General features: G+C 44.3%; 1 protein-coding gene across 1 annotated transcript; it reads left to right on the forward strand.

The window, feature by feature from the left end:
* Nucleotides 1-1425: 1425 nt before the first annotated feature.
* Nucleotides 1426-20792, forward strand: LOC131764896 (solute carrier family 25 member 3-like). Its single transcript, XM_059078240.2, has 4 exons — nucleotides 1426-1455; nucleotides 1746-2274; nucleotides 18409-18541; nucleotides 20726-20792. Exons 1-4 carry the CDS (start codon nucleotides 1426-1428, stop codon nucleotides 20790-20792), a joined length of 759 nt encoding a protein of 252 aa, XP_058934223.2.
* The last annotated feature ends 2909 nt before the right edge of the window (nucleotides 20793-23701 follow it).

The raw sequence follows: 23701 nt of genomic DNA on the forward strand, positions 1-23701 counted from the left end.
CTCCAGATGATTCTGATGCAGGTGGTCTATGGATCACACTTCTGAGAAACACTGGCCTCCCTACATGATAAAAGTCAAAGTCCTGACTTTGTATTAAGGCTTTCCCTAATTTGACCCAATTCTATTTTTTTCAAACTCAACCCTTGCTGGTTTCCACCATGCCAAATTACTCACCTCTCCTCAGTGGGTCATGCACTCATGTTTCCCCTAATCTGGAATTATCTTTCCATTCTTTTTTTTTTTTTTTTTTTTTTTTTTTCGTGGTACGCGGGCCTCTCACTGTTGTGGCCTCTCCCGTTGCGGAGCACAGGCTCCCAACGCACAGGCTCCCAACACACAGGCTCAGCGACCATGGCTCATGGGCCCAGCCGCTCCACAGCATGTGGGATCCTCCCGGACTGGGGCATGAACCCGTGTCCCCTGCATCAGCAGACAGACTCCCAACCACTGCGCCACCAGGGAAACCCTGTTCTTCTTTATATAACCGACTCCTACTCACCCTTCAAGACCTCTGAGAAATCTTCTTAAATTCATGAGGCAGAATTAGTTGCCCCTCATTGTTCATCCAGAACTTTATTCAAACTCCTGTCATAATACTTATCACACAATACCAATTTTTAATCTCCTTGTTTAGACGTAAGCAAGAATATGTCTGGCTCTTTGCTAAACCCCTAATCCTGCATAGGGGCCAGCACACAGTGAGTGAATGAATGAATATATGCTACTTATTTACACGTGGAATCATTTAGTTCTCATTTTCCAGGCCAATGAGACTGCAAGCTCCCTACGAGGAGAGAGGATTTCTGACTTTTGTAAACTCCAGAATCATGGCAGGGATTCAGTAGTCAATGAAAAAAATACCTAATGAATTAAAATAATCAGCACCCTCTCTCAATTTAGTGAGAACCTCCATGCTTCCTAAACCTTCACAACTCTTGGAGGGAAACAAGAGTGGAGCGTGGGTGTTGGAGGGAGATATCCTTCCCATCTGCAAAAGAAGAATGTGAGGTAAGGCCAGAAGCTGAGGGACTGGGCCTCCAACGCCAGGTTGGAGGTTCTCTCTAACCATTCCCTCCATAGAACACTCTGTGGCCATGGAGATGACCATTACCATAAGCGGGCAGTTGAGTGAGAACTCCAGAAAAGCCTTTCAGGAAGGCAACGGTGCATGGCAACTCTTCGCCCTCTCACTCACCTCCTTATCTATTTACTTGCCTATTCATGTGTTTACTCATGTTTGTACTTGTTGATTTTTTTTTTAGCATCTTTGTAGAAGACTAAGCTGCTGAGCCGGACAGAAGCCACTTTAGGCACGTAAAGCCTTACCCACCAGCGAAAGTGAGACCTAGGGACCACTGACCATTGGCTAAGAAGGGCTGAGGGGCAGGATTTCTGCCGTTACCAGAAGCCCATTCGCCCGAAGGCATGAGGGCGGGGCAAAGGGCGGTCCTCAAGGTGAGGGGCGGGGCGATGCCCCTAATTAAATTTTCAGGAGCGGGATTGCAACCCCAAAGCAGCCCAGTTGATGGTAGGGGGTGTGCAGGTAGAGCGCGACTGAAGCCCTGTGGGCACCGACCTGCTTGTCCCTCACCCTGACCTTTGGGTTGGCGGGCTCTCGGGGGTAAACTCAGACGCATGCGCAATGCACCGGGGTCCCTGAAAGAGGAAGGAGCTCCGGCTGAGGGGAGTGTGTGACTAGACGGAGCTCGGCCACGTGTGACGCTGGCAGTTACCGAGCCCTGCAGGTGAGCAGCGCAGGCCGACTCAAGGGCAGGCCCTGGGCGGTGGCTGCGGAGGAACCCAGCTATGAGTACGGCTCCACGAAGTACCTGCAGGGCCGGTGGGCCTTCTACAAAGGCGTGGCGCTGCGCTGGATGCAGCAGATCCCCTACACCATGATGAAGTTCGCCTTCTTCGAGCGCACTGTCGAGGCGCTCTCCAAGTATGTGGTGCCCAAGCCGCAGAGCCAGTGCACCAAAGCTGAGCAGCTGGCCGTGACCTTCGCGGCCGGCTACATAGCTGGCGTCTTCTGCGCCGTCGTGTCCCACCCTGCTGATTCCGTCGTGTCCGTTCTGAACAAGGAGAAAGGCAGCACAGCCTTTGAGGTTCCCCGCAACCTAGCGTTTGGGGCCGTGTGGAAGGCCCTGTTCGCCCGGATCATCATGATTGGCACCCTGACCGCGCTGCAGTGGTTCATCTGTGACTCGGTCAAGGTCTGTTTCAAGCTGTCTCGCCCTCCGGTCCCTCAAACACCCAAATCCCTAAAGAAGCGAAGTAGGCATGGATTGGACAACTCCTGTGGCCACCGTTGTCCAGTATTTCGATTCGGTGCGGAATTGCATTCAAACAATACTAGTGTGTAGGATGTTAACGTTTGTGGAGAGGTGACAACGTGCAGACCGACTTTTCTTTAAATGATTGATTCCTTCTTTCTGGCAATCCAAGAGAATTGCAACCGTTTCTTTTGGGGGTTTGAACCATTATCTTTGGGGAGTCGGCATGGTTGCTTTAACTCAATAGCTTTTCCACAATCATAAGGAAAAAATTCTTAACAGGAAGTAATGTTAGGTGATTTCGTGCCTCTAGATTGCATCTTCTTTGATTCACCATTCGGTGGAGATTATCCAAGCATCACTACTGAATAGCCTACTAATGAGGTTTTAAGGTCAGCACAACTATGTGGGACAGAGAGCAAAGTAAAATTCTGCTACATGGTGCTCATCTCAGTAGAAATCGTGCACCTATTGAATAGATAAAGGATCCATTCCATATTTCCTGTTCATGTCCATTACAGGTAAAAATTATTAAACGTTAAATTGTGACTTACATTGCCTGATAGCTTAGAAAGCATTCACTGTTTTCAAAGGGCATGACATGAAATCTGCATTTTCTCATTTGGCTTTGTCCTATTCTCTTCCTGATGTTGCTGATTAGAACCTAGCTCGCTCCAGGAAGTGCTACAATTGGATCAATGTGGAAAACCAAAATGAGATGAAGGGCAGGCTCTGGGAGTAAGTATGTAAAGAAAAGTCTCTGTTCTCTAAAGATTTCTTTTGTACAACTCAGCTTTCAACAGCCATACATCCAAAGAAAATCATACCACCCTGACATTTAAACACACACACACACACACACACACACACCTACAAATTCCAACAAATTTTGATCAAATATTAAAGAATGTTTTTTGTAATTTTGAAAGGAAAAAAATCTCACTTTTAGTGTAACAAATGTCATTCATTTAATGTGGTAGATATTTCATTGATCTTTACAGGGGTTGAGGTTCATAAAATTTATTGAAGTTATAAGGCACGTTTTCAGTTTTCTGTAGCCTTCACATCTCTGACTGGGGAAACTATAAAATTAGTGAAATTCTGTGAATTAGAGATGTTTGTAGAATGTGAATAAGAAATAAACTTCAATATGATATTTGATATGATTTACCAAAATGTTACACAATTGCCCTAACAACTTGTATTAAAAACCACAAACTTAGGATATGTTAATGTTTTAACTATGTAATAGTAAACTGTTTAGTGGTTAACAGAAAAAAAGTGGCTAAGTATGTTTGAACATCTTGACTAGATAATAAAGAGCTTGGAGGGAAAAAATCAGAACTTGTGCATGAGGTGCAATGAAATTTATATTTAGCGCTCCTATTTTGTTAGGGAGAATGCAGGAGACAGGTCATTATGTATTTTTAAGACACTTTCACTTTCCCTAGGAAGTTAGTGTCCAGGTTTGTGGAAAAGAAAAGTTCTCAATGAAGGAGAATGATAAATTTTGAGGAAATAAATTGTACAGTTTCATTTTTGCAAAATTTTAAAACATATATTTTTGACTAGTGTTGTAAAATGTTTGTAGGAAGTTTCTTTGGTCAATAATTTATTAAGTAAATTGCTTTCTCATGTAATGTAATTTAAGGAATTGCTACAAAATCTATGGAGTTTCAAGAAAGTGGGAGACCGATTATTCTGGTCTGTGGTAGGTATTTCATGATTGTTCTGTTGACAACACCAGATAATTTCTGTAATATACACTGTGTATGTTTAGACAAGTATAATCTAAGGAGAACTGTTTGTCATGATTCTTACTGTCGTGGACATGGTTGAGAGGATGGGTTTACTTAGTTTGGGTCAGCAGTTTTCATATTCAGTCCCTAGATTTCTTTTTTTTTTAAGTTAATTTATTTATTTACTTTTGGCTGTGTTGGGTCTTCGTTGCTATGCACGGGCTTTCTCTAGTTGTGGCGAATGGGGACTACTCTGTTGCGGTGGCCTCTCTTGCTGCGCTTGTTGTGGAGCACCGGCTCTAGGCACACGGGCTTCAGTAGGTGGCATGCAGGCTCAGTAGTTGTGGCGCATGGGCTTAGCTGCTCCGCGGCATGTGGGATCTTCCCAGACCAGGACTCGAACCCATGTCCCCTGCATTGTCAGGCAGATTCTTAACCACTGTGCCACCAGGGAAGTCCCAGTCCCTACATTTCTATTTGCCTTTTTTTGTTCATGGTAGTTTATAAATGTCTGAATAAATAGGGACCATGCTCTCTAACAATAAAGAATAAAACATAATTTAAGAAAGATAATGTGAGTTCAGAGTCATGAGGTGTTTTCTTCTAGTTACTATTCCTTTGGAACAATTTAAACTTCTATTCAGTGTTTTACCTTGTCTGTAATTACCACTCTGTGAAATCGTACATATCTGTTAGAATTAGAAAAGCCATAGATTATGTCTGGTATTGTTAGACATTTTATATTCGTTTTCATGCAATCTCAATCTTTCAAGTAGTCCATTTTATATGTAAAGAAACAGACTCAGAAGCTAGGCAGCTTGCTCATAAAGCTAATAATTGATACAGTCTGAATCAGAGTCCACATTTTCTTCATCACTCTAGCTCAGCACCTTGACATAACCAATGACTATACTTTTCATAAATTGCTTTTTCTAATACCTCAAAATGTATATTTTTTTAAATCTTCTATTTGTATATACTGTAAAACTTTACTAATTTTGCACTAATGGAAAGTTTGTAATGTGTCTCAATTGTGCAAAACCTATTGTGTAATAACTTAGAAGTAATCAAACTGCAAAATACTTAAATACATTTAATTTAATATTTAAATTATTTCCTGCACCAGGTCAGTGCGTCATCCATAACTTGAAGGGACTGATGATCATAAAAACAGTGATTTCAATTTTTAAAGAATTTGTGGTACTGCAGTCTCAACAAGAGGCTTTACCCTATCACATTCTCTAATTTTTTTCCTCTAAGCTTTAGTTCCTACAGCTAAAAAAGCTAGCTTGGGCTATTTATCTTTTCCCCTAGGTGGTGATTAAAAGTAGCTTTTTCAAGTATTTGAGATTAATTTCATGATAGGGAGCTGTAATCTCATCCATTGATCTGTCTTTTGAGAAGTGAATAAAGAGAGTAGGTAAAATCTTGAAAAACAAAGGCCATATTTACATGTTAAACCACACTGATAAAGATTGAAAAGAATCAAAGTATTAATGTTATGAGTATTTTTCCTTGCTGTACAAGTGTGTCTTTAGAAAGTTTTTCTTTAGATCCTTTCAAAAGCAAGAATAATTTTCTGAAGTCAGAAGATCACATTTTGATAGGCAACCATTCAATTAAAGTATGCTTGTTTTATGTGGTCTTAAAGATCAATTATTTATTAAATCATGAGCAAAGAACTATTTGAAAGGAAATTTAAATTTTAGTATTATTTATAAAGCTTTGTCTTGTTTTCCTGAATGCTATTATTTGGATGGGTCGGTGAGTAGAGACGATGCTAAAGATGTAATTATAACTAAGATTTGTTTGTATGTGTGTCCATTTTAGTTAGCATATTTTGAGACCTTCAGTTATAGAGTATCCAAAATTTTAGAGGCAATTTGCTAATTCTGCCCATACCCCAGTCTATAACACTGTTGATCAACATCTACCATGTGCCAAGCATTGTTCTAGGCAGAAGAGTTCTCATGAGGAGCACAACACACGGTCTTTGCCCTTGTGGAGCTTAAAGTCTAGTGGGAAAAAAGTCACAATTGTGCAAATGCTGCAAAGAAGTGCAGGGTATTGTAAAATTGTACATCTAAGTGGCATTTGAGATGATACCTAGAGGATAAGTAGGAGGTAGACCAGCAAAGAGAAGATACACAGCACAGTATTTGCATTTCCCCCGAAGAAAGAGAAGGACTGATGGTTTTGAGAAACTAAGACTTCACTTTGGCTGGAGCCCTTCAGTTGCAGACAGCGTGATGTGAAGTGAAATAAGAAAAGTAGACAGGAAGACATTCACTGCAGGCTCTGTTGTTCTTGTTGAAGAGTCGAACTTAGAGTGTTCTTAGAGCCATTGGAAAACTGAAGGACTATGAGCATGAAATGACCTTCAGTTTGCTGTCTGGAGAGAAATGGAGCAGAGGGAGAGAGGTTAGTTAAAATGTTCTTGCTGGGGACTTCCCTGGTGGCCCAGTGGTTAGGAGTCCGCCTGCCAGTGCAGAGGACGTGGGTTCGAGCCCTGGTCTGGTAAGATCCCACATGCCACGGAGCAACTAAGCCTGTGTACCTCAACTACTGAGCCTGCTCTCTAGAGCCCACGAGCCACAACTACTGAGCCTGCGTGCCACAACTACTGAGGCCCGCGTGCCTAGAGCCCGCGCTCTGCAACGAGAGAAGCCACAGCAATAAGAAGCCTGCGCACCGCAACGAAGAGTAGCGCCCGCTCACCGCAACTAGAGAAAGCCCATGCACAGCAACAAAGACCCAACACAGCCAAAAATAAATAAATATAATAAAAATTTTTTAAAAATGTACTTGCTGCAATCCAGGTGAGAGAATGGTACCCTGGACTAGGATGATGACAAGTGAAATGTTAAAATACCATGAGAAGCCAAAAAATGGAAACAACCCAGATGTCCATCAGTGGTTGAAGAGATAAACAGATTATGATATGTGCATGCAATGGAACATTATTCAACCATAAAAAGGAACGAAGTACTGATACATGCTACAACTTGGATAAGAAAGAAGCCAGACACCAAAGGTCACATATTGTATGATTCCTTTTATATAATATATCAAAATAGGCAAGTCCATAGAAACAGAAAGCAGATTAGTGATTACCTGGGGTCGGGGTAAAGGGAATGGGAAGTGCTTATTTAATGGATATGAAGTATTTTCCCCTGGGTGGTAAAAGAGCTTTGAAAGTGGAGAGAAGTGGTGGTTGGACATTGTGAAGAATTAGATGCCACTTAATTGTATACTTTTAAATGGTTGTGTGTTAAATGAATTTCATCTCCATAAAAAAAAGCTATCATGTGATGCTTTATGCATAATAGCCCCAAAGTGGAAACAACCCAAATGTCCATCAACTGATGAATGGATAAAAATGTTGTCTATCCATACAATGAAATATTTTCACCATAAAAAAAGAATAAAGTACCATTTGCTGTAAAAATAAACGAAGGAATAAAATACATGCTACAACATGGATGAACCTTGAAATCATTATGCTAAGAAGCTAGACACAGCCACACGTCATATGATTCCATTTATATGAAATGTCCAGATTAGGCAAACCCATAGAAAGTAGATTAGTGGTTGCCAGGGGCTGGAGTGGGAGTTGAGGGATGCAAGGGAGGAATGAGAGTGACTGATAATAGGTACGGGATTTCTTTTTGGAGTGATGCAAGTGTTGTGGAATTAGTGGTGATGGCTGCACTATTTTGTGAGTATAGTAAAAGCTGTTGAGTTACACACTTTAAAAGGGTGGATTTCATGATATGTGAATTATATCTCAATAAAGCTGTTATAAAAATATCATGAGACTATAAAATGCACCTTAAATATCTATTTCTTCCTTAAAGTACAGCCCTTACCTCTGTCTTCCTCAATCAAGTTAAACTACAGCTCCAAATGTAAACTGCTGTCTGTGACATGTTAAATTCCATATAAATGAGTAGGAAAAAATCCACCATGTTGTGAAGGCTGGAAATTGCCTCTAAGGAATGAAAAATCTCTTGGTTTCTAGTGACGCAGAGATGATTAATTTTGGAGAATCATCTCACAATGTAAGGTGTTGAGCCACCAACAATTTTGCCCTCTATTGTAAGGAAGAAAGGGGAACAGATCGATTTTGAGGAAAGCAGGTGTATGTATAGTGTCCAAGAAAATCTCAGTTAACCAGGAACATTCAGGAATTGGTGGTTTAAAATCCCCTTTTGTTTATAATCATTGATTAATTTCTCTTTTATAATATACTGAATAAGATTAATAATTTAGGGATTATTTTGTAAATGATTTTTTGTAAAGCCTCTGCACAAAGCTTTGTAAAGCCTGATGGGCCATCAGCTATGAAAAATCAATGCTTGTTGAATACCTATAGAAGGTGTAGGGCTTTTGTGGATGGATGTACACAGACTCTAGACATAAATGGATATGGATGTGAGTATGCGTGTGCGTGTGTTTAATCTTCAGTGTTAGTTTGAAATCTTGTCATTTGCCTCTACTAAAACATAGAGTGAAGGAAAATATCTGGTTTACTTTAAGATTATTTATTGAGTATCTACTATATGATATTACCTCTGTTAGCTAGATACTTTCACATGTTATTTTACTGTATTTTTACTTTGTGTTCTAGTAGGTTATTTCAAAAATTGGTGATTTCATGTCTAAACTATAGGTAGTCCTGTGAGTTACCACAGTGCTCCAAAATGGTAGGCTATTTCTAATGAAATGTTATTTCTAAATTATTATATTTTTAATATATGTACATCAGTATTTCTATCTTTCCTGCCATAAAGACATAAAACATGTTTTCAGAAAATACTAGTAAAAATTGGTATTATGGAAAGAGATTCTGTGAGTTGAAAGAACTCTGCCCCTTTGCAAGGCTGGTAATTCAGGTAATTGTCACAAATGCACATAATTGTCAGGCTTCAGACAGGAATCGGAGCTGCTGACAGGGTGATTGTCTGTTTTTAAGAGGATGGATGGAAACCTGGCAAAGAACCTCGGTCCCTTCATCTCCAGTAGTGCTCGAATTCTGGCTGTAGTTATATCCTACTGCCACATATGAGGATTTGTCACTGTAATCATTTTCTCATACCTTAATGTCTCCCCCGACCCTTACCAAGAATAGAAAGCTTTTTGGTTGCGCTAAGTCAGTTATCATTCATCTTATTCATCTGTGTTGTATTTTGAAACTTTTGCTTTTTTAGATCATTACCTATATCTGATAAATGCTGTTACTAATATTTATAGCAACCATTTACTGTACCAAGCATTGTGCTAAGAACTTTACATACAATGTATCATTTATTTACAACCATTCTGTGAGTTTTTTACTTGTATAAGTTAGGATTTTTGGTTTTTTGGCTGCAAACAACACAAAATCTATTACACAACGGGTTAAACCATAAAGACATTGATTTTTAACAAGAAATCTGGAAACAGGCGGACCAAGGTTGGTTCAGTAGATCAGTGTTGTCCCCAGCGACCTAGGCGCTCTCGGTCCTTCTTCTCTGCCGTCTGTAGTGTGTCCGTGATGTTTCCCCTTGTGTTCAAGAGATGGCTGCCACCATACCAAGCATCACGTCTCAGCAACAGCATCCAGATCAGGAAGCAAGGAAGGCAAAGGCAGATGGGCTTTCTCTTCACGTGTCTCTCTTATCAGAGAGAAAAATCTTTCTCACAAGCTTCTGGCTGATTTCCCCTTTGGCCTCATAGGCCAGAATTAGGTCACATGCTTTCCTGTAGCCCCTATAAACCAATCATTGACAACAAGAACGGAAGACTTAGATCAATGTGACACATCTGTGGGGATTAGGCACATGGAGTCCTGAGCAAAACCAAGATTTTCTGTTGTTGTTAGCAAGGAAGATGAGGTAAATGGCTGTTGGGTAGGCAACCAGCGTTTGCCCTTATACTCTTTTCCTTTTTTCGCAAATGAGGCAACTGGGGCTCAAAGTAAGGTAAAACCATAGTGACAAAACCAGGATTCAAACCAGATTTGCCTTCCCCCTAAAACAGTTGTCACATTACTTCCTTTAGCTTGGAAATTGCTCTGAGACAGAGCTACTATAGATCATATCACAAGGGATATATTACTGAAAGTGTCAGAAAAACTGCTTTCTAACAGCGACTAATCCATAATGAAGTCTCAAAACCAGGAATCTGGACAATGGCTGTCCATGGATAATGAGATATGATTAGATCTAAAGTTTGCTATCATGCTCTGTAAAAGAGAAACCAGGTGAGAAGAAACACACAAAGAAACATCTTAAAAGAAAGCAGATGTTTGTAAACCTTTTTTATAGTCACCCTCAGTCTTTTCTTTCTGCACTTTTCTCCCCACTGACTTTCCAGAAATGGCCAATTTCTTTCAAATGCTGCGTACCGGAAAAATGCAAAGGATTCATCAGATGAACAAATTTCAAAGAGCCACTACCAATTTTTTTCCCTTAAGAAATACACCAAGCCAAAAAAAAAAAAAAAAAAGTTATGAAGAACCTAGGGGCAGGACAGGAATAAAGATGCAGATGTAGAGAATGGACTTGAGGACATGGGGTGGGGGGAAGGGTAACCTGGGACGAAGTGAGAGAGTGGCATGGACATATATACACTACCAAATGTAAAATAGCTAGCCAGTGGGAAGCAGCCGCATAGCACAGGGAGATCAGCTCCGTGCTTTGTGACCACCTAGAGGGGTGGGATAGGGAGGGTGGGAGGGAGACGACGCAAGAGGGAGGCAATGTGGGGATATATGTATATGTATAGCTGATTCACTTTGTTATAAAGCAGAAACTAACACACGATTGTGAAGCAATTATACTCCGATAAAGATGTGAAAAAAAAAAAAAAAAGAAATACACCAAGCATCCGATTTGCTGCTGATAAATTCTCCGTAAGTAGCATTATAATTAAGCACACACAAAACCGTTCTGTGTTTCCAAGAATACAGCTGGGCTGGCCCTGGTGATAGCGCATGGGCACCGAGTGGGAGGGTTCCATTGCATCTCAACTACCATGTACCTTCTTTGTGCAGCGACCAATCTGTCTCCCCCCCACACACATCCTCTGAATCACAGGTCATTGCCCATTCACCCCGTGTCTGTCACTGAGCTAGCTTATTGGCCACCTTCACTGAGCCTTGTGACTGGTTGTCCTGCTTCCAGGCTCCAGTCAGAAACAATGGCAGGAAACTGAAGTGGTACACCTTTCTCTGCATGAGTCCTCACCACCTCAGACCCCCGGACTCGGACTCGGCCCTCAGAAATGGAACAATGGTCTGTGGCCAAACTGGGGAAAGAGAGACAGTGGAGGGCGGGGTGGCAGGAAAGGGTGGAGCTATCAGACCAGGCTTCCAAGCCTGGCTTCACCACTGGCTTTTCATGGCTTTGACGGGTTACCTTACCTCCCCAAGTCATAGTTTCCTCATATGGAAAATGGGGAACCACAGCACCTACCTTGAAGACTGATTGTGAGAATTAGCAATAAATCATGTAAAACACATGGTATAAAATAAAAGCTCAGTATTTTATAGCACTTACTATTTTACCAGTCCCTTAGTAAAGGAAGGCGGTTAGCATGGAAAGATTTAGCCTGTGTTGTGTTGTATCGTTGTTATGGTTGTTCTTGGTTATATACAGGATTTATTTGCTTTAATTTTTAATGCATCATAAAGTACCTAACCCTTTGTGGGAAATGCAGTGCGTAGGGAAATGAAAAGCAAGTAGCCTAGTCTGTTGTGAGTATAGAAGCCTACGGGCGGCAACCCCATGTCTCCCTGGCCCCTAGGCAAACAGTTTCTTTCACAAGTGTGTTTTTGGTATGCAAATCACTCTATGCAGATTTCTGTGTGCAAAATACAACATAGAGAATGGCCCTCTTGCCAAGGGAGATAGATGCCGGCTGCCATCAAATGAATTAGCTGCAAAGTTTAGATTTCTTTTCCTACTGCTCTTGCTAACAATGTATGGGGTGAGCATATTTTGGCACCTTAAACCAAATTATTTTGGCTTTAGATTGTGTGTTCTTGTGATAAAAGTGTGTTTACTGAAGCCTGTAACTACATTTTGAAGGCATAATAATGTTTAGTGGTATTTAATTTAGCATTTCACAACAGTGTGCCACCTCCAGTCAGGAAAAATGGTTGTTCTGAAGTCACAGATGGCTTCTGTCTGAGCTTAGGCTGCTAGTCTCCATGTACTTCCTACTTTTCTGTGAAGATTTGTGCTTATTAACAGATTTAAGTTTATATTTTGGAAAATGTTTTCTCCCTAATTAATGGACGTCTTAGTAAGTGAAAGGAATACATTTAACATTAAAATCATCTTTTTCTTTGGGTGAGCATGGGAATCCAGCACTTCATTCACAAGGCCGTATTTTATCATCCAGGCAGAATAATAATACGTCTCTTTTATGGTGTTTCTCACCATTTTCAAAGTCTTTTCCTTTTGGCTCCTCTTGTGAGCTAATGGAAGGAGGTGAAGCAAAGCCTTTGTCTGAGGTCACTTGTTAACAGACAAGCCCAGGGCTGGGTGTTTTGTTTTTCCTGATCATGCTCAGGGAAAACTGCAACTGCAGGCCAGTGGCCCCACCAACTTTCCCCTCTCTCCTCTTCTTTCCTTTCCCTTCCCCCAACCATTTTTTGCTTGGTCTGACTGTTTCAAACTTGCCAAATGAGACACTCATTAATTTTACAAAAACAAAGTCTAAATTAAAGGCATTTTTCAAAGCAAAGTACCTCATCAGAGAGAGAAAGACAAGTGTGGCTTACTTCTATTGGACATCCAAATGGCTGGAAAAGAGAGAGGAGATAATGTCTTCACTCACTCATTTACTCATTCATACATTCAGGCAGGTGTGCGTGCATTCATTCATTCATTCATTCAACATCGTGCTTAGCGCCTGTCAGGCATTGCCCTAGGCAGAGGAACACAAAGATGAAGATAGTCCCAACCATTGAGTTCACTGTCAGGGAAGATAGATATGTGTAAACAAACCGACATTGGCGTTGATTCCCCAACAGAATTATGTACAAAGTATAAAGGTGGCACAAAATGAGATCATGGACTTCCCTGGTGGTGCAGTGGTTGAGAGTCCGCCTGCCGATGCAGGAGACACGGGTTCGTGCCCTGGTCCGGGAAGATCCCACATGCCGCGGAGCGGCTGGGCCCGTGAGCCATGGCCGCTGAGCCTGCGCGTCCGGAGCCTGTGCTCCACAACGGGAGAGGCCACAACAGTGAGAGGTCCGCGTACCGCAAAAAAAAAAAAAAAAAAAATGGGATCATTAACTCCATCAGTCTTGCAGTAAGGAAACTTTTTGGAAGAGTTGCATCTGAGCAAGATTTTGAAGGCTGAATCGGTGTTCTCCAGGTCGGTGGGAGTGTGGAGAAGAAAGAGCACTTGAGGTAGAGGGAAGAGTAAGTATGAAGCACAGAGGCCTGAACCAGCAAAAGATGGGGAGGATCTTCATCGGAGAAATGTCTTTGGCTTAAGAACAGGGAAGGAGAGAGGTATGGAAAATATTCTCAACATCTTATAGATCTGTTTCCCCCTTTTATTTCTACTTCACTCCGCGTGCAAGGTTACTTTATGGCTTGTCCAAATTATTGCCACAGGCTGGTCTTGTTGCCTCTAGCTTCTTCTTTCCTTAACATAGAAGAATACTTCAAAGGCCCTGCAGAATTCATCCCACACACGTCTGTTTCACTGGGCGGAACATAAAGCCCAAGCACCTTACCCCAGAGCGTCTGAGGCCTGTTATGACATGGTCCCTCCTGGCCCCTGGCATTGATCGTTCCCACGCCACTGCCCACACCTCACACTGTCTCTCGGGTCCCAGGCTCCAAGCCTGGCCTGCCGGCTTCTACCTCCCTTCCTTTGCCCATGTCAGTCCCACTGACCGGCTGTCCATCCCTCACTGATCCTCACGTTAGTCCTTCAAGAGTTAGCTCAGGGACACTTTGGCTGGCTGGAATTGGCTCCATCCTCTGTCTGCCAATATTGTGTCAGAGACTAAACAGGTTTTGGAGTCCCAAGATGTGGGTTCCAATCCTGGCTCTGGCTTTAGACCAGTTTCTGAGACTCAGTTTCTCCAACTGTAAAAGATGATGGTTTACCTTGCACAGTGGTTTTAGAATTAACAGAGCATGCTGTTTGAGTGACTGACACACAGTCAGTCCTCAGACATTAGAGCTATTATTATTGTTATAATTTAACCTCTTTGTGAAATTCAAACAACTGTAACTACCGTTTTTTCTTTTTTTAAATATTTATTTATTTGGCTGCGCTGGGTCTTAGTTGCGGCACTTGGGATCTAGTTCCCTGACCAGGGATCGACCCCTGGCCCCCTGCATTGGGAGCACGGAATCTTAACCACTGGACCACCAGGGAAGTCCCGTAACTACCTTTCCAGTTTGTCACGAGGATCGTATAAGCTGATGAGTATGAAATTTCTGTAAACTGAAAAGCCCTTAGATAAAGCTAATTACTATTTTTAGCTCCTATTAGTGGATTTTTGTCTACTATTTGTGTCTCCATTTATGTACTCATTCATCTTTTAATTCATTCATCCATTTACTCATTTAACAATAAGTAAATTCCCAATATTTGGTACATTGTAAGCTCACCATGGAGGATATAAAGATGAATTTGAAATGCCCCCAAAGAGTACAGGCCTTATAAGAGAATCAGACAGGAAGGCAGTCACATCTAAAACCAGGTGGGGAACCCAGGGACCAATATGGCTATGGAATATGGGAAGGCTGAGAGCTCAGGGATGAGTTCCAGACGAGCAGCCCTGTGCTTGGGTCTGGATGGATGTTACGAGGTGGGGAAGGGTGTGGCAAGCTGAGGGAACTGGGTCAACCTGGGCCGGGAGTGTGAGACCTCTTAGGGTGTCGGGGAACTGCGGTGAAGGCAGGCATGGCTTTCAGTCATCCCTATCCCCCCCGCAGTCCCTGCAGCACACAGGGCCCAGAGCTGTGCAGTAAGTCGTGATGGGACGTTCCCCAGTGCAGCGAGAAAAGCTGCCCCGGCCACCATGCCAGCTGTGCCCCCAGGCCCCCCAGAACTCTCCCTCACGGCCCTGAGGGTGGAGGAGGCGTGTATTTGCCAAGGAGCTGCAACATCCGTCATGTAATAATATGAGTCAACGGGAAAATAGGGTTTGTGTTACAGAATTTTGCTTTGAGTCAATTTTGCTGAATTGTATATAGTTACAAACTGAGGGACAGTCAGCCCTTTAAAGTCTGCGGGACAAGGGCGACACCATGGAGGTGTTAAAATAAACATTAAGTTCATGATCAAAAAATGGGCTATAAGGCACTGACTATAAATTGTCAGAGGTTGAGGATTAATGACCTTTTCTGCCCCATATGTGGAGAAATAAATGCTTAGAGCAGAAACATGCAGAATTCAGAAAGGCCTGGTAATATGTTACTACCACCCTCTGAAATAAGGTTTTGAAAATAAACACTTGAAAGTCTGCCCAGATTGTTGTAATCTTATTAATCTAACAAAGAGACTCAGTAAGTGCCTCAACCAGGAGGATGGTGTTTACCATGTAATTTGTAACAAGCTGATAAACACACCCTTGCCCCACTTGCAGAAAATTCTGATGTTCCCTGCAAAGAAGCAGTTGGCAGGAACACAGTAATAAAGGATTAGAGACCCAAAAGCCACGGCTGAGGTCCTGAGTAAATGTTTGTTCATCTCCCCTACACCCCAGCCTCCCAGCCCCCCGCCGTTTCCAAGTTCAGAGGTACAGTGCGTGGTTCACCCCGGCCTTGCCCTCCTCAGCGTTCTGCCACGATGCTTCGGCCCTTCTGAGCAGTCTGCCAAGATCTCCCTATGTGGGATTTCTGCCCTGGGGTCTTGCTGGGCAACTCCGAGGTCATCCTGGGTTCTTTGGTGGATTGGGGGGCGGGCTTCTTTCCACAGTCTGAGGGGATTGCAGAGGGCAGCGCTCCCTCCTCCAGTCTGTAGGGGCAGCATTGTTTGACAACACCGGTGAACATGGCTCCTCATAGAGTTCTTGGTTGCGAACCACAGGACGACCTCTGGCTAACTCGGCAGAAAAGGTATTTCTTGGAAGAATAGTAGGTGGGAGCTAGGCAGGCTAGGTAGCCGGGGTCAGGCCAACTCACCACAGGCAAAGTCTGGCTGTCCCATCATATAGCCCAGCCACCCCTTCCTCAAGGCCACCAGCTCTGCAAATCATCTCTAAGCATGGTCAGAACCTTTGTCTGGCTCCCTCACGACTAAGATTCCAGGAGGGGGCATGCATTTGGCTGCCCCCAGGCCCAGCTTCCGCCTTCTTTGTGCAGGGTAAGCCCTGCCTGCCACCAGGACCCACACAAAAGGAAGAGATTTGGAGGTTGGATGGTCAAACAATGAAAAATATCCACTCACTCCTCTGAATAATAATGGCTAACACTTTCTGAACACTGTGTCAGGCCCTTTGGATCAGCAGTCCCCAGCCTTTTTGGCACCAGGGAGTGGTTTTGTGGAAGACCGTTTTTCCACGGCCGGTTTGGGCGTGGGGTTTGTTCAAGCTGTAAGGCGAGCGATGGTGGTTCAGGCTGTAACGTGAACGATGGGGAGAGGCTTTGCTCGCTCGACCCCCGCTCACCTCCTGCTGTGCGGCCCGGTTCCTAACAGGCGCCGACCGGCCGCGGTCCTTGGTCCGGGGCGTTGGGGACCCCTGGTCTAGATGAATGAACTCACTGAGTCCTCACAACAGGCCCATAAGAAAGGGCTCCATTTTACAGATGAGAAGCTGAGACATGAAAAACTGAGTTAACATGCCGAAGGCCATGCAGCTAGGAAGCCATGGAACTGTGTCAAGCCTCACCGTGGGGTTTTCACAGAAGTCAGTCACTGTCCGCAGAGGCTCTGGAAAGCTACGTGTAAACCTCACCTAAGATGAGCCTCTCTCATAGGAGCTGACTCACCCAGTTTGCCCCTCTAACCTGCTCTCCTTCCTGTGTTTTGCTCTGCTTCCAGGCCCACCTGCTCCCTCATCCACCTTGTCTATCCAGGCTCTCACCCCCATCTGTTTATGCAGGACCCCTCTCTTATTTAACGCTGGTTCCAAAGAGTGTGTGGCCCACTCTGGAAATGCACTAGGACATCAAATGCCAGGATTAATTCTACGTGATGGATTCTTCCACTATATTTTAAAAACGGTTTGTCCTTATGAGGGTCTGTTCCAGGATCTGAATCACTGAGTAAAAAGGCATATTAACCTTTACAAATCTAATAGTCCTAATTTTTTTAAAAATGTGTCTTATCGATGAGTGATTGCAACATGTATAGCAATATAATTTGACATTTAGGGATTTCTATTATTTTTCAAAACTGGCATGCTTGGGATCTTGTACATGGTGGCACGTGATCAATATTTGCTGTATTAAGGAATGAGAACCAGAGGACTGTCACTCTGGTAATTGCAGCCTTTATTGAAAGATTGACATTCCCTTTGTGAGTATGTTACAAACAAAGCCTCCTTTTCAGTCTTAAAATACCCTAAAATTTTATCCCTTTATTTCCCCATTTCTTACCTCCTTTTAGATTACTGATTACCTCCACTTGCACTGTTGGGAAAGGGTTTTTTCTTTAGAAGTACTTTTAGTGACACCCCCCCACCCCCAAACACACACACACACACACACACACAGAGCATGAGAGAACTTGTCACGTTTCACGCCATGTCTGAAATCTAAATACGACTATTTAGATTCTGAAGCTATCAGGCAAGAACGTGTATGTCAGTTTGTCTTCTTCTGCAGAGCCCATATCCCACTGTGATTTCTCAGCAAGACATCATAATTATCCATAATTGTAGTGGGCACAGCAGTCAGATAGTGTCTGAACATTAAAGCCATCCTTCTAAAAGCAAAATATCAATACAGTGGGTCACAGTACACCATGTCTTTGCAGGCCCAAGTTGTGCTTAGAAGGTACCCGACCAGCTCCTTCAACTCCACTCTGAATAAAGTTTCTCAAATGACAATGGGCCAATGCTTTAGAAATAAATTTGTTTTGAATAAAAAGCAATTGAAGATGTAAGACTCCAGGAGTGACCCAAAAAGGAAGGGAAAGGCCTCAAGATGCCTTTCCCTAAATCGGAATGACTGAATTCGTTTCCACCAACTTGATCCTTTCCTGAAGGTGGTGAACTAGAGCGTGTGCAGTCCCCCTCGAACAGCTCTTCAATCTCCTGCCACAAAAATGAGTCAGGGCTGCAACAAGATCCTCATTCCGCTTGCCCTCGGCAGAGCACCTGCCAGGCTGCGTTAGGAGTGAGCGATGCCCGCACAGATGGAGGTCCACACCTGGTGCTGGGGGCCTCAGGAGGAGAGGAGGAGCCCTCACAGCACACGCTGCTCTCCTCCCAGACCCTACAGCTCACGCGCCCTCGGGCTGGTCTGTCACATCCTGTTGTCAGCAGCAGAGCAGCAGGCAGATGATGTGTGGTGCTCAGACCACAGAGACGCTGTCACGACGGAGCTGCTCCCGGGTCGTGTTCCTGTGAGAGGGTAACAGTTTCTCAGCAGCTGCAAGCCTGGCCCTGCCGCTGGTTGTTTAGGGGACTTGCCTCTCCCAGGGGTCTAAACCCCATAAAATCAGTTTCCCTAAAACTTCTCTAAGGTTGCTGTTCACATTGCAAATTCCTTGGGGGTACCTACCTGGACCGTCGGGGTGAATTAAACATCTCGTGTGTTCACAGAAAACTCTGTGGCCCAATAGCAGTGATCCTTTTTTCTGCCTGGACAGACTGAAGGTCCCTGGGCCTCCCTGTGGGCAGATAGACCTGGGGTCAGCAGCTGTGCGTTCAGATTCCAGCACAGCCACCCGGGCGGGTTCCCTAACCCATCCAAGCCTCGATTTCCTCATAGGAAAAGTGGGGATAATAGTACTCACCTCCAGAGGTGGTTTTGAAGCTGAGAAGTACACACGTACAGCACCTAGCATGGCACCTGGCACACTCCAGGTGTCCTATTTACTCGACTTGTCTATTGTCAAGATCTTCAAAAAGGTGGCCAGTCCGACACATTTGAGACACTTCCCTGAGAAAAGAAACAGAGATGGCCATCAGGGAGAGAGTGCACGGGGAATTCTCCTCTCCCTGAGCTCTCCAACAGTATTTAAACTCCCAACCAGGCCTTGGCACTTGGACCTAAACTCCATCGTGGGTGAGCTTCACTTGCCCTGTGAGAGAGCTTGGAATCCGCCCTATAACCACTTCTCTTAAAATTTCTCTCCCGGGCTTCCCTGGTGGCGCAGTGGTTGAGAGCCTGCCTGCCGATGCAGGGGATGCGGGTTCGTGCCCCGGTCCGGGAAGATCCCACGTGCCGCGGAGCGGCTGGGCCCGTGAGCCATGGCCGCTGAGCCTGCGCGTCTGGAGCCTGTGCTCCGCAAAGGGAGAGGCCACAACGGTGAGAGGCCCCGCGTACCGCAAAAAAAAAAAAGAAAAAAAAATTTTCTTTCCCTTTGTGTGTTCTCCTTTCATAGTTGGCATTAATGGCTTCAAAGAGCCGGAAGGGACCTTGGCGATCACCTGGGTCATGGGCAGAGTAACAAGGGCAGTGGCAGAGCTGTGGGTGATATCCCTGCACTCCTGGTCCAGCAGTCCTTCTGTTCTCCACTCGGTCCTGGGCGTGCGTGTCCTGAAGTGCGGTTGCCCAGGGAAACGCTTGCTTGGATGATCTGCCCCTGCTGCTCCAGCAACACAGCCAGCCTCTTGCAGGAAGGAAGAGGGGCAGCAAACGCTGTGCTTAAAGCAGCTGTTTTGGGGTCTGGCCCCTGTTAACTGTGGAGCCCCCTAAGGTTGAACACGGGTCATCCTGGCACCAACAGTTACTGTCTGGAGAAGTTAATGACATGAGCCTCGTCTGTGGCTTAATTCAGATCCTGGAAATTTTATAGTCTGTGAATGTGTCCTGGCCCCACGCCCCCTCCTCCCCAGGCCCAGACTCCAGCCGCACACCTGTGCCCCAGTCCTTCCCCACACCCTACTGGCAAATCAGACCCAGGGGCAGTCCAAGGGTCTCCCTTCTCCATGCCTACCCGGGTGACTGAGCACTGCTGGCTTCTCAGCACTTCTGGATGTTCAGAACTGTCATTCTCCCCATTCCACCCAACCTCCAGTTCAACCCCTCACTCCTCTCCTGAACCTTCTGTCCACAGCCCTGTCCCCTGGCTCCAGCTGTCCCTGGGAAATTTCAACCTCTGTGTTCCAGGGCTAAACTGCTGACACCACCAGCAACTCCCTGGGAGTCCCTTCCCACAGGCTATCCGTTCTCTCTTCTGAACAGGTCTTGATGGGCTACCTTCTCTATCATGCTGGTTCTTGTCACGGTCACCTTTGGTCTTGGTTCCTACACTAGCCCCCCCCGGGCACCCTGACCCCAGCCTCAGCCCCTCCTCTAGTTCTCCCTCTTCTCTGAATAGGTTATCTCTGCAAGTCAGACCTCCTTCCCCCATCCATGACCTTCAGGGCTCCCCTGGCCCCCTGGGGGGAATCTACCCCTGGCTTTGGCAATACATCATGACCTCCTGTGATCTGGTCTCTGCCATCCACTGCAGCCTAGGTCTTCCCTTTCTACCCCTCTGACTTCCTGGGTCCCTCCTCCTGCAGGTTCCCTGCCTGGCAGGCCTACCTCCCCTCTCAGCCTCCTTCTTCAACTGGCTGACTCCTCACCGTCCTTCCAGACCCAGCTCCTGCATTGCCATCTCCGGGGCCAACCTCAACCTCAAGGGTTCAGGTCACAGCCCCTAACTGTCCTTCTTTCTAGCCTGGATCTTAAGGCGCTGTTGCTGTCTGTCTACACATGTCTCCCAGACAGCTAGAGTGCTGTTCCAAGACAGGGCCACGCCCCTTCACCTCTGGGTCCCCTGAGCCTAACAGATGGGCAGTCAGTGGCTAACTTGCAATGGAGCTCAGGCTAGGATGTGAATAACCGACGCCCATGCCTCTGGCTTGGGCAGACAGAATGATGTGCCCTGCTCATGTGAAAGGACCCTATCTCCAACTTCATCTCCTACTCCTCTTCAACTCTGGTGACAAGAGGAGGGCTGCAGGGTCATCTAACTTCAAATACTGACTCAATGACTTACTAGTTTTGGGACTTTGGGCAAGACACTTAAACTCTCTGAGCCTCAGTTATCTCATGTGTAGAGTGGAGTTGATGATGCCTGCCTCATAAGGTTCTGATAACAATTAAATAAGGTGATGCAAATAAAGACTTAGTAAGGCCCTGCACATAATAGATACTTTAAAGTGGGAGATATTATCCCAGTGGCTTTTTTGGTAAATGCTTTAAAATTAAATGCAATAAGACTGATGTATTATTGCATTAGCTATAGAAACATACCAGGGGGTGATGGAGTGAACACCAGGATAGGAACAAAAAGTTCCCAGTTCTACCTCTGTCACCAAACCAATGTCCTCCGTGGCTTAAAAAAAGGGGGGAACGTTTGATTAAATTGGTAACTAGGTTCACTCCCAGCTCACAGATCAGCTGATTCTAAGATTCTTTGATTGGACAGTTTTATGAATTACCATGTGTAGCCTGAGGCTCTATTGAGGTTTTCAAGGGGAAATGCATTCAAAACTTAGTTCTATTGAAGGGCAAAAGACCAGCATTGGAAGGCCAAGTCAGGTGGCAAGTCCTTACCTACAAATATTTCCCACCCACATGAGAAGGTGACTTTCCTTCTGAGGGGTTCAGAGGCAGTGATGCTCAAAATGTCCATTAGTGAATCCCAACAAAGCTCAGCATTCCAGCAGTCCCTGTGAAGGGCTGGCAGAAGCTGATGTCTGCAAAATACAGCCTTCTAGATGAAATTTGCAGGGAAATAAAGCCTTCAGACATTACAGTGTTTTCAAATATCATTATTACTGCTCTATAAATATCACACGCCCACAGTGTATCAGGTGCCACATGGGAAATATTGGATTCGGTTGGAGGTTTTCTTAAAAGACACATAACAGTACTGTATGCCAGTCATCTTAGTTAGTACTTATGTACATGCTGCAGAAGCAAAGATTAGCTGTGTCAATATGTATAGAAAACCCTCACAAAAGAGAGTCTGTGGGATGTGTATTATCTGCACTTATGATCAAAAGCATTTGCCTAATTTTTTTACTTCTTTAAGAGTTATTTCACCCATAAATTACAGAAAGGTTGGAGGAGTGAGGAATTATTACAGCAATAATCAGGGGGAAATTATCAGAGATCCCTGGGGTCTCCTACTGGGAGTAGTTCAGAGCCTCTGCAGCTAAAAAGAGCAGTTCCAGACCTGTGAACAGCAATCAACCCTTCCATTTGCCTTTAACTAATGGTATTCAAACATAGTTCATTCCTTTTCAATTATCCTCACCAGCATACCAAAAGGGAAATTGCTTGGAGGAAAAACTTTTTTTTTTTTTGAAAAAATATTTTTGATGAGAGACATGCAAGAGAAAAAACTACTCTCACTAATATGATTCCAAGTGAAAATTTACACATGAGCACTATGCGTATAACCAGTCAGCTGTTTTAGTATCTGGGTACATGGACTGAATTGTTTCCCCTCCTAAATTCATATGTGGAAGCCCTATCCCACAGTGTGATGGTATTTGGAGATGGGGCCTTTGGGAGGTATTTAGGTTTAGATGAGGTCATGAGGGTGGATGCCTCATGAAGGGATTAGTGCCCTTATAAGAAGAGAAATTGCTTCCTCTCTCTCTGCCATGTGAGGGCACAATGAGAAAGTGACTGTCTACAAGTCAGAAAGAGAGGCGTCTCCAGAAACTGACATCCTAGCACAATGATCTCAAACGTAAAGCCTCCAAAACTGTGAGAAAATAAGAAGCATCTGTTGTTTAAGCCACCCAGTCTACAGTATTTTGTTATGGCAGCCTTAGCAGACTAATACAACATAGTTCTTACACTCTCAGCTTTCATCTTAGACAGTGATGAGATAAAAATTCAGGAGTACATTAAGCAAAGAGCCACATTCAGTGACTATGTAGGCGGTGAGGTTACTATTGCCTTTGACAGGCTGGTAGGGGTGGGTACCGCCATCTCCCTATTTTCTTGATAGAGCTGGTTGTTACGGACTGAAAGGATGTGTGACTATCTGTTGGGGACTCAGTCCGGAGCTAAAAATATGAAATTGTCCAATTATTTGGAGAACAGAGAAGTACTAAACAGCCTAATGCCAGCAAATGGTTTGAAATTGGGAAGCAATATTGTGAAGCCCCGGCGGGTGGAGGGCAGGGAGAGGGAACAACTTAGTTTATTGTGAATTGCACTTCTCTTTACTGCACAGTTTTATTTTTAATTGCAAAATGTCTGGTTGAGCAGTTATTACTGAAATTTATTTTTGTAATAAAAACTCTCTGTTAAATCACAGTTTTATTAACAGTGACATGAACTGGATTTCGCTGTAATATATAAGATGCTGAAGTGCTTTTAAATTTTGGAAAAAAAAAACTACAGCCCACCCCAAATCTTAATGACTGTTAGGCAGGAAAAACAGTGACCTAATTGGATTGTCTGAGAACTCACGAAGTACCTTTGTTGAGCATGCTGAAGGCTTGGTTGGCTTCAGAAGCCTGGTGTTCTGGTCAATTCAACCCCAAATAGCTATGTGCCCTGGGACAAGTCCCTTCCCCTCTCTGGGTCTTAAGTTTCCTCATGT

The sequence above is a fragment of the Kogia breviceps genome, chromosome 1, assembly GCF_026419965.1.
Source record: "Kogia breviceps isolate mKogBre1 chromosome 1, mKogBre1 haplotype 1, whole genome shotgun sequence".
Lineage (NCBI taxonomy): Eukaryota > Metazoa > Chordata > Mammalia > Artiodactyla > Physeteridae > Kogia > Kogia breviceps.